This window comes from Phoenix dactylifera, chromosome 1, assembly GCF_051530095.1.
Source record: "Phoenix dactylifera cultivar Ajwa chromosome 1, Ajwa_hap1_PhDact_Kaust_v1.1, whole genome shotgun sequence".
Lineage (NCBI taxonomy): Eukaryota > Viridiplantae > Streptophyta > Magnoliopsida > Arecales > Arecaceae > Phoenix > Phoenix dactylifera.
This window is the reverse complement of record NC_143190.1, coordinates 37,801,762-37,813,530: the sequence shown is the minus strand read 5'-3', so window position 1 is coordinate 37,813,530 and position 11,769 is coordinate 37,801,762. Positions and strand designations below refer to the sequence as shown.

At 42.4% G+C, this 11,769-nt stretch overlaps 1 protein-coding gene across 1 annotated transcript; it reads right to left on the bottom strand.

The window, feature by feature from the left end:
* Positions 1 to 1,689: 1,689 nt before the first annotated feature.
* LOC103715379 (peroxidase 1-like) lies at positions 1,690 to 4,105 on the bottom strand. Its single transcript, XM_017844766.5, has 4 exons — positions 3,882 to 4,105; positions 3,606 to 3,794; positions 3,366 to 3,531; positions 1,690 to 2,813 (listed from the first exon to the last, which is right to left on the bottom strand). The coding sequence occupies exons 1-4, from the start codon at positions 3,957 to 3,959 to the stop codon at positions 2,404 to 2,406; spliced, it is 843 nt and encodes a 280-aa protein (XP_017700255.3). The 5' UTR covers positions 3,960 to 4,105; the 3' UTR covers positions 1,690 to 2,403.
* Positions 4,106 to 11,769: the final 7,664 nt, after the last annotated feature.

Sequence of the window (11,769 nt, the reverse complement as noted above, 5' to 3'; positions counted from 1 at the left end):
TATTATCGTGGATCCCTACAGGACGGAGGTCATGGACAACTCGTCAAACCCCATCGTCTGTCATATGTCAAGATTTATTTGACTTAAATTCGAGAGTGGAAAACTCTTTCTCCACTATTTTTACTGCCCCGGCCGAATTCTTACGAACTCAGTCTTATAAATCACATAGGATCTCTCTTTATCTACCAAGGTCGATAGATTCCATATAGGTGCATACCCTACTCCTACAGTGAACCTATTGCAGCCAATCTACACTGCATGAATCCGTATGTCTAGAGACCATGTATACGTGCAGTCAAACTACAATAACCTCACTGTGAGTAGCCGAAGCACCGCAGGTCAAAGGACTAGTCACACTACTGCAACATCAAGCAAGTCACTGACGAGTGGATAGATATCCAAGTGACTTCTTGTCTTGGTCACGCTCAGTACCCTTATTCTTTAACAAGCACCTACACTACTACTTCAGTGTCCCAACATCGTGGACTCGAGTCTCGTCCATCCTCAAGAAAAGTAATGTGTGCACTATCGAATCGATCACCGTTTCCGTGATGATCCATCGATCAGGAGCATTTAGAAATCAATCACCAATGATACATGGCTCAAATTCTCAACTCTTGAGAATATGCATCATCATCTTATTAATTTTTTGGACGATTCATAGACACATAAACAATATGAATGAAAAAGATGCCTTTTATTTATTCAATAATAAATAGTCAAGTACAAAATTATGTCCTAGAATTAACAATGTGTCAACCAGATTGGCTTCTAGGGCATATATCTAACAGAATCCTCCTCAAGAATAATGCGGTTCGTGCCCAGTGTCCGCCACGCATAAGAGTCACCCTCCCATGCAGCTTGAACCCTGGCGCACACCACTGACGAGTCAAAGATCTGTCGGCCCCCTGCCACAACTAGTCTAGCATCATGGTCCCAAATTACGAATCCCATACCTCCGCTGCTCCCGTCTTCGGTCACACTGCTATCGAAGTTCACCTTAAGAAAACCAGAAGTTGGGGGCACTCAGGAAACAAGCACCGTCCTGGATGCTGCAAGAGCAGAATGGGGGCCCCAGATGTCCTTGGCTAAACCAGAAGGTGATACCTCAGTAGTGACAGTGATCTCTGCCGCGTGCGAGAGAGCTCTGGTCACCACCGCCCTCGGGTGAGGACTAACTCCGTCGAAGACTCGGGCATTCATATCCGGCTAACAGTGGTAGGCCCAATAGGCAGCACGAGTCCCCCTCTCCTCTCTCGTAGATCCCCGTGTTGAGGCCTTCAAGAACCGCAAGAAATCCTCAGTGGACATCCACCTCTGCCACTGAACAGGATGGGTCGAGGCAGCACACTATATCTAACTGACCCTTGGACACTCAATAAGGGCATGGTTGATGGACTCCTTCACACCTGGGCAAGACACGCAGGCTGTGGGGATCCTCACCCCCACCGCCCCAGCACAACTCTGGTAGGCAAGCATCCTCAGGCCACTTTCCATATGAGCAGAGCGACACGAGGATGGATGTGCATCCTCTAGATCTATCTACCATCAATCTACCGAGTCATCAGAGCCCCCCGACCAACCTCGAAAGATTTCGGGTGCTCACCACCGACCTTCAGGTCATGCTCCAAACCCTCCTATCTGCTAGTGCCTCCTCCGAAATCGGCACAGATAGAATCCGCTCAGCAAGTTGCTCCCCGAACATGTGCCTAACAAGCTCCTCGTCCCACCGCCGCTCCCCTCGAGCAAATGGCTCGCAAACTCTGCGGCTCTCTAGCCACTCGTGATCGATCATAGTAGGCCAGTCCTGCAATGCAACCTCAGATAGCCATCTGTCCCCCAAGATACTGACCGTCCGGCCACCTTCTATCTCCTATCTGATCTCTAACAGCACTATCGGGGCACAAGCACAGATCTCACACCATATGAAGGATGATCTTCGTCCAGTACGCATGGCAGGCTGGAGGACAGTGTCTCCATACTTTGCCCTCAGCAGAGTGCCCCAAAAACTCCTCAGCTCTAGGAAAAACCTGATTGCTAATTTGGTCACAAATATCTTTCTGCGCTCGATCAGTGAGTGTACTCCCAGCACACCTCGGCTGGTCAGCTAACAAATGGTTCATTGCATTCCATGAAACAAGGAATTTTTACTTGTTGAAGCAAAGAAGTGGGAATCAAAATAAATAAAATGTCACTTATTCAATGCGTTTAATACACAAACGCTCAGATACGGAAATAGATCGCTAAAGGGGGCAGAGGACCAATAATCCCTCCCCCCCATTTTTTGGTACAAGACCAATAATCCCCTTGAATAACCTTGGAATCCATGGAGTGGATTAATTTCCAGTATTATTAAAACAAGTTCAGTTCCGTAAACCTGAAACATTTTGCAACCCAGGCGGCCTAATTAACGAAAGCACAGTTCTTCCTAATCACACCTTTCTGATGGGTGAGAACTCCAATTTTTCCCATGTTAATCATGGACACAGCGAAATCATGGAAGAACTCCTCTGCGGTCTTCGCTTTGGCCTGGCGTTCGACGTATGCTTTGGTCTCGCTGTCATGAAGGAGGGCCGCGTCGGACACGAAAAGCCCCTTCCTTTTGGAAACAAGCTTGTAGTAGCGCAAGTCGAATCTCCCAGAGCTCCCAGGATCCATATCCACAGCACTCATCAAGTCATGAGGCTTGCATAAGCTCTTCAACATGGTTGCGTACTTCTTGTCCAGCGTCGGGTCCATATCGCCCTTTCCCGTGAAGTTGTAGAGGCGGTCCGAGAAGGACAAGCAATGCGAAATCCCAATGGTGTGCGACCCTAGGTAGGAAAGAGCTTAAGCAAACTTTTGTTATCATAAAAATGATAAATATAGCTTTTTATCCATCCTTCTGCATGCATGCATCCAATAAATAAGTTGCCTTATTCTACAATTCAAAACTTCATCCCCCCCAAAAAAAAAACTAGCCAAGAAGTATTATTTGGATTTCTTGACCTTGTATGAGCACCCAAGATCTATCCGGTGCATAACTGATGTAGGACTAAACGCATATCCATACGGTTCTCACATATTTTACTCGTTTAAGCTCTAGCATCCTCGTCGGGCTAAGGTCTAAATTCATTCAAATCTAATTATAAGCACCATAATCCACTAGTCTATGTAGGCCATGAATCGGATCTACTCTAATATCATTTGTAACAACTCAGAATCTTGCCTAAAAAGACTAGCCGAAAAGAGTTATCTCAATCCAATATGTATATTCAAGATCTACTAAGCACATAGTTGATGTGGGCATAAGCACGTGCCTGAACAAATCCTCATATGTGACCTAAGCATAAATACATCCAAAAGCTTTCAAAGGCAGATGGTACCCGAAAGAACAACCATATCCTTGACGGTCATATTTCTTTTGGTGAAGAAAGCTTTCAAAAGAGTGATGTTTGAGTCTGGTGGCGGCAGGTTCCCCAAGGTGTCTGAGGCTAGAGATCTGTTTCCATCTCTCCGGCCCAACGGTATTTCGTAGTATGGTCCTTGGCTCTGAAAGAGAAGATAACTTCTAATTAGACGAGTTCTTGGTCATGCTATTTTCCGGACAAGCTCACCTCACTTACCAAGAATACCGAGTCTCTGGCTACCATAGCAATGATGTCCGCGCAGGAGACGATACCCGGACAAGCTTTCTCCAGCTTAGCCTTGATAGCATCAATGACATCAAAACCACGAAGGCCTATATTGAGGGGTGCATCCTTCTCGGCCACATATTTTTCAGTAGAATTCAGCAGAATAGAAGCTTCGCAACCCTTTGGTGCATGAAGAATGTCGTTAGACCATCTTTCGTGTGAATCAAGTTGACAAATATTTAAGGTTGCATACCATATGAGACTTACCCCAACAAAACAGTCAACGAAGTGCATCCGTAACAAAGGGCCAGCGAGTCTTGGGGATTTAGCCATGACCTTCGCCATTTCCCGGATAACTATGGCTTCTGCATGGGGACATGTATCATTGTAGAACCCATATGTCACATGCGCTTCTGCCGAGCTAAACAGCAGCAGCAGCAGCAAGGGCCAAAGGAAACAAGTTCTTAGAGAAATCTTGAGAAACCATCTTGCAGAGGAAAGATGGAAGAATGCCTTTTAATGAAGGGTAGCACCATGTTATATACTTGAGCTTTCACAGTAGAACTTGTCACGGGAACTCCATTATGTCATGAATGATATCTTTTTTAAATCCGAGTTTAGTGTTATAATGTTTTTATAAGCAAGTCACCGGAAGATGGGAATAGGATGTGTTGGACAGCAAGGGTTGACCTGCATTTGTTGGATGGATGAGCTTAGATTACGGTAAATTGGTCCATGTAATGATACCCATTTTACAAAATAATTGAAATTTTCAAAAAAAAAATGTTACGCTCGATATCTTATAGATGTTTTTAATATTTAGTTTTATTCTTGAGATCAATATGATCAAGCTCAGAACCTCTCCCCAGCATGAGGGCACCAACAGCCGAGACAACGCTAGTTCATCTTGACAAGTGCATGTACATACATACATATATTTAAAAATAGCAGGATCTAACTCAGAACCTGATCTCTTTATCATGAGAGGGTGCCAATCGTGGTTCGCACATGCACATACAAAGGAAAGACTAAAACTAAAAATTAAAAAATAAATAACTCATTTATAGCCATTCTAGTTTTAAGTGATGTCTCAATTTTAAATAATCTTGAGACATTTCTCAAGAATTATTTTGTTGAGTTAAATACCCATATTATGATCGCATTCTTAAAACTCAATGAGGAATTTGGGATGAGACATCACACTTGTTGCAAATGGAATGAGTATAGTTTACTCACGGATTGTGATGGATGACACAACCATATCCTGTAATGGAATATAGAAGGGCCAACTACTATTTTGGCTCTTCATTGCCTATAAGATTGCCAGAAGAAGACTCTCTGTAAGCATTATTCTGTCACTGATTGACACACTCGTGCTCAGGAAAAAACTTTTTCGAAGAAAAATGATTAGATTACCTTACATATTTAAACCCAGAATGCAGCAACACGATTTCTTGGTTCTTTGAGTTCAGTATAACATGACAAGAAATTATAGGAAATGATTGTAACTATCTTCAGTATAAAATTGTGTAATGTGATGTTAATGTACAACTACCTTCAGGAGCATATGGCCATGGATATTCCTCTCTCTATCGCCCTCTCCGAGATGGATTTCATTTGTTTCCAGACCTAATTTAAGGGCTTAAGAGTTGTTTTATTTTAAAGAAATGTTATTGCAATAGAGCTGGGATCTTCTAAGCAACAAGAATAGGAATTTCTTGGAAAATGCCAGCACGACATTAAGAGGAAAAACAGGGACCTGTTCACTGAGAAGTTGGGAGATTTAGTTAAACAAATTTAAGCTAAGGGCTTTGCAAGTCCTAAAAATAAACTATGAGAAAGCTTTGAATTTTCCCTGCACTGGTATTGAGAGGTGTAAATCAGCAAGTACTTTGTACTTGCTAGAATTTAAGGGTTCTTTAGGACGAATTTAAAAGTGACATCAATATTTTTTTTTATTAAGTAGGATACAAAGAAAGATAGATTATCTGGTCAAATAGGATAGACAAAACAGATAAACTTAAAACTGGACCAAAAAAAAAAAATCATGAAATGAGATCAGTGTTTTGTTATTGAATGCGACAGAACATATAAATAACATAACCTGCAGCGAGAAGTTGCTTAGCTTCATTCCCAATTGGAACTAATATAAGTTTGGAGTATAACAATATGGTGAATACTTGGCCTTGACACAATTACTTTAAATTGTGGTATCATGTCAGCTTTGCTTCTCCGATCTCATTTTGATGGAGCTCTTGAAGTAGATGCAAATTTTCATGACTGCCTTCGATCATTGGATAGCCATGACAAACCTGGATATAAACCTTCAAGAAGCTTCTTGGGTAATTAAACTCAAGAAATTATTCTTCACAAAAGAAAAAAAAAAGAAAATAAATGCAGTTTATAAATTTGAATCTGTAACTATCGGAGCATAGGAAGGTTCTAATCTTGTAAAACAAATTAAACATCAGATATATTAACTAAGTTTTTTGCTTGTAAAAATGGTGTTTAAACATCAGATATAGTAACTTGTGTAATGTCCGGGCCCACAACCTACTAGGCCCAATAAGAAATGGGCCCAGTTAAGGGTTTGGGCCCAAATTTCACTGTGGGCAGTGCTGTTATAATGTTAAAAAAAAAACGAAGGGATAAGACCGACAGGGAAGGGTGACCCTCACCCCTGCTGGCAGCCGATGCCTGCGCACCGGAGACAGGGGGGCGGCGGCCAGTCCCGGAGAGGGGAGGAATGGAGCGGATGGGACCTCTCAGAGGGGGGTCTCATCCTCTAAACAATTGTTTAAGCCTCTGCCGGCAACCCTAAGTCACAGACCCCCAAGAACACTGAACGAGAGAGAGAGCCGAAGCCCTGGAGCCGAAGGCGAAGGAGCCCTGAAGCTCCAAGAGGAAGGAGGGACTACCAGGGGGAAGAACTGCCCAACGGTAACCAGCAAAAAGCCAGGTAAGCCCCCTGCCTTCTCTCCCCCTGTTTTGTGCAAGACAACAAAGAAACAAAGAAAGAAGGGAGGAAGGGGACTGCTGGCAGACCAAGGGAGCGGCCGCGGGCATCCCGCAGTGCCGCCGGCTTCTCCCGGCATCTCTTCCCCGTGGGAGAAGAGAAGGCCGCCGCAGGCGCGGCCGTGGGCTCAGCCGCAGGCGCGGCTGTGGACGCCGCGAGTTCGGCCGTGGCACCGCCGACTGTGGCTCGGCCCTCCCAAACCCCCCTTCTTCCTTCACAGGGGAAGAATGAAGAGAGGAAGAGAGAGGGTTTGGGAGTGAGAGAGAGAATATGGGGGGTTGGTGAAGGGAGGTTGAAGAAAAGACGAAGAATGAAAGAAAGAAAGGAAGAGGGAAAAGAAGAGAGGAAGAGGGGACTCATCCTCGTCGTCGTGTGCGGCGGCCGCCGGCTTCGGCCGCGAGCACCGTCGACGCAGGCGCGGCCGAGAGTGCCGCAGGCTCGGCCGGGGATGCCGCGGGGCTTGGCTGCGGACGCCGCCGGTCGTGGCCCGTCCCCCTCCGCTCGCCGTCCTCCCTTTCCGCTCGTCGTGCTCCCATCGTCGGAGAAGAGAGGAAGGGGGAGATCGGGATGAAAGAGAAGGGAGGAGAGGAAGCTTCGGGAAGGAGAAGAAAAGAAGAAGGAGAAGAGAAGAAAAAGGGAAGAAAAAGGGAAAGAAAAAGAAAAAGAAAGAAAGAAAGAAAAAAAAATATAAAAAGAGGGGGTTTAGCCAAATTTGACTAACCTAAGCCCAATTAGACTGGGCAAGTCTAAATCCGAGCTCAATCAGATTGTGCTAAGTCTGGACGAGCCCAAACTACAAATTGGGTCAAATCCGAACCAAATTAGGCCCAAATTGATTTGGGTCCGAACCCAGTTGAGTGGAGTTAATCCCAGCAGGCCCAATTAATACTAAATTAGGCCCAGTAAATTGACAGAGGACCCAATTGGCTAGAAAAGGTTGGACCCAATTATAAACGAGGCCCAATCCTTCAATTAAAAACCCAATCAACCCATGTGGGCCCAATCTGGTTTTAAACTGAGCCCCAAAGGCTCTAAATTGGGTAAATTGGACTTGGCTAGATCCTTGGATGGGATCCAAGCAAGTAAGTTCATAGTATGATGAACTAAGAGATTTTATAATAAATAAATGGGGAATAATGTAAACCCTATGATGTTGGTTTAGGTGATTAAGGATTTGTCACCTGGACTTGAGCAATTTGGAAAGCGAATTGATGTAAGTAATCTGTCTTAATCCTATCGTAGATCTTGTATTACGTTTTATAAGATGAACCAGTGTTTTTCATATAATTTGAATTGTATGCATGATTAGTGAAGAAAGTAAGTAACTGGTTTTAATCTTGTTGTGAATCATGTATGTAAGTAGCCTGCCCTAATCTTTATGGATCATACATGAAATTTAACATGTTATGCATGTACTGTAGGCTAAGAACGATATGTGTATCTGACATGCTCTAGTTACACAAGATATGAGGATATATGCTTTATATTCCGTTATGCCTACAAAATACTGGGATTACATTACATGCTAAGATATGAGTTATGAAATATGAACATGGGTGGTACATGTCAGTCACATAATTCATAGTTGTGCACATATTATGTTTTCATAGCTCTTGTGATACATGCAAAATGAATTGAATTCCATATTATGATTTTTATTAGCATGAGTGTAAAGAATGATAATGATTTGCTCTAGCGGCATATTGCTTGTAATGGGGTACCTAAGAACTCCTATTGCTACGGGCCGAATGCAACTGAGCCGGCCTTGCCAGTGGCCGATAATGACTGAGCCAGCCCCGCCAGTGGCCGACTAATAACTGAGCAGGCCCCGCCAGTGACCAATAATGAATTCGCCGTAGCATCTATGAGGTACTACCTATACGAAGCATTATTTACTCTTAAGAGCTACTGACCCAATGTAACTGAGCCGGCCTTGCCAGTGGCCGAGAATGACTGAGCCAGCCCCGCCAGTGGCCGCCTAATAACTGAGCCGGTCTCGCCAGTGGCCAAGAATGACTTCGCAGTAGCATTTAAGAGCACGACCCCGGCATGCCGGGGGCACGGTTTCATATGCATACTTTATGAAAATGATATTTGAAGCATGATCATGAGGCTCATTTCAGAGCCTGGGTATATGAGGCGGGTGTTTCCAAATCCTGCAGATGCGTTTTGGGGAGAAACAAAATCGGTGAGGGGTGAAGGACGCTTGCGTGAAGCCCCGGAACCGGCCAACATCTGGCAGGGGAGCCCCGTGTTTCCCCCTCATGTGGGCCCGATAGTCACGTGCCCTGCGCAGGCGGGCCGTGACATTTATGAACGTGTCTGGCCAAAGCATACATTGTTTTACAACGGGTTTTTGAATATATCCTTATGCAATATTGTATTTTGCTATAACAGCTATCTCCTTTAAATTGCATACATATTATGCCATGATGATGATTAGATAAATATGCATGTCAGCTTCTCAAACCCTGCATAAATATGGTTACCGTTATGTTTGATCCGGTAAGATTATGTATGATTACTTACTGAGCCGTGTAGCTCATATCCGTTCGTTTACTTTTTCTTTCAGATCCTTACCACTGATAGCTGCCAGAGACACGTTAGTTTGGTATCAGGGCTTCTTTCTTTTGGGGTAAAGCAAGAATACTTTTGTGTACATAAACTACATAGAAGCTCTGTATTTGGGTACTGACCAGCATGATGTACTAAGAATGCTTTCATATGAAAAGATTCGGTTGGTTTGACTACCCTGTTACCCAGGTATGAGGCTTCGTGCTATTGTGGGCGATAGTCGGCAATAGCACGGCCGTGTCACGGATCCGGGTCCGGGGCGTGACATTTAGTGGTATCAGAGCAATAGGTTAACCATGAGTAAAAATTTTAAATTTTAATAAGGGCAGGGGTAGTTAAATCTCATTTAGTGAAATTCCGTATAATTGGAAAGAAAGAAAAGATTTTATTGGTTGCATCATCGGTCAGTCACGAAAATTGCTTGACACAAATATTTTGATAGGTGATAATGAGCAATTACTAAATGCCTTCGTTTATCATTGAGAAGCAAGTTTAAATTGTTTCATGAGGAAGGTGAAAGTAATGGATGATAATTTTACATATCATCGTCTAGTGGAAGGAGCACAAAAGAAGAAGATTTTTAAATAAAGATCTTACGACAAAAGTATGCATCTCTTTCTTTTAACGGATATGTGAGATCGAGAATCACCTTCTAGCAATGCTAAAATAGGGCAGATTATTGTTCATGCAATTTAAGGATACCTAATATAAGAGATTGGGATACTAAGGAATAATTTTCAGAAGTTTACATAATTCCGAGCTTAAAATGTTCTAAGATGGCTTGAGGGCTAATCTCTTATTAGGAAAGAAGGCTTATTTTCGATAAATGAAGTTGTTGAAAATGTAAAATTCATTTAAAGCGTTGTCGCTTATTTAAGAGGATCTTATGTTGGGATACCCTTTCTTTACTCGCTCATGGAAAAGTAAAAAGAAGTTTTGGCTAAGTAACATTCGATCAAGATGGAGGAAAGATTTGAAATGCAAATACAGATGAGGAATTAAATAGTTTTGTTTGTAGGCAAATAGTATGTTGATCAAAAGTTATTTGTGAATTCAAAGGAATTTGATCAGAATGCGCAGCGAAAACATAGTGATCTGAATTATTTATCTAAGTTGGCCAGAAGTATTATTCTTTTGATTCGGAAAGTTTTAATAACAAAAGATTTGATCTGTTTTCTTGTATAGTAAGATTTTTCTGGATAAATAAAAGGAGAATGTTCTGATTTTTGGATAGCACTGTGCTATCCTAGATTCTTCAGTTTTATGTCATGCTAAGAAACTTCTTAGCATCTTTCGACATGAATTAATAGATCATCGATTTTGATCTTGGATCTAGAATATGTTGGTATGAACCTTCTCCCTCCTAAATTTGAAGCTTGAAATTTTTAATTAATATCCATCCTTTATTCGATTGAAAGAAATTGAGGTTGTCAATTGACTTTGATGAATATCTATCAAGGGTGGATTGAAGTTGTTTATGATCTAATCTTGTGATAGATCGGGTAATCGAGAGCAGTTGATACTTTGACAAAGAAACTCGAAGTTCTTATTCAGAATTGAGATGTAGATTTTTGTGTATAAGAGAAAAGTTTGATTTAGATCACCTACCAAAAGAATCAAATCTGAAAATGTTAGACCTTATTCTTTTGATAAGATCTAATGATGAAACTGTATTGATGAATAGAATTATTGAAAAAATTTGAATTAGAATTCTAATGGAGAAAAGTGTTGTTGATTCTCTGAATAATCTGGAGACAGCTATATAATTTCACCAGTGAGTTTTTCTATTGTGGCAATTCCTGGGAGATTTTGAGCATCTTAAATTTAGTATTAACGGATTGATGGTGCCTTGGATGGGCTCAGACCTGGAATGTTCCTTACTCCTAGCTATGACATTTTCGATCTACCTATTTGAAAGGGGTTTGAAGTTTTGCTAGGGTAAAGGTTGATCATTAAATTGTAGGCAAAATCAAGAGAAGAAAGAGGATTATAGATTATGAAAAGTGTTTGATGTTAATGCTCTCACCTATTTCTATTAACCCGATTACGACCGTTGTGTGGACTTAATCGAGAGCAATTAATTTCTTGGGCCAAGAATCATAGCATTTAAAATCTAAGGTTGGAAGATTAGTCTTCTTTTGGGAGAGATCAAAAGAACTCCTATATCATAAATAGAAGGGATCAAGTTTTGAGATGCCATGATTTTGCCAAAATCTTATCAGCAAGCATTTTAAGAGGGAGACTAACCGAGAACTAGAGGGTGACTCGATGGTTGAATACTTTTAAAGCTTGAACCTTAAGGTATGACTAATTTCGAGGACGAAATTTATTTTAAGGGGGGTAGGATGTAATGTCCGGGCCCACAACCTACTAGGCCCAATAAGAAATGGGCCCAGTTAAGGGTTTGGGCCCAAATTTCACTGTGGGCAGTGCTGTTATAATGTTTAAAAAAAAAACGAAAGGGATAAGACCGACAGGGAAGGGTGACCCTCACCCCTGCTGGCAGCCGATGCCTGCGCACCGGAGACAGGGGGCGGCGGCCAGTCCCGGAGAGGGGAGGAATGG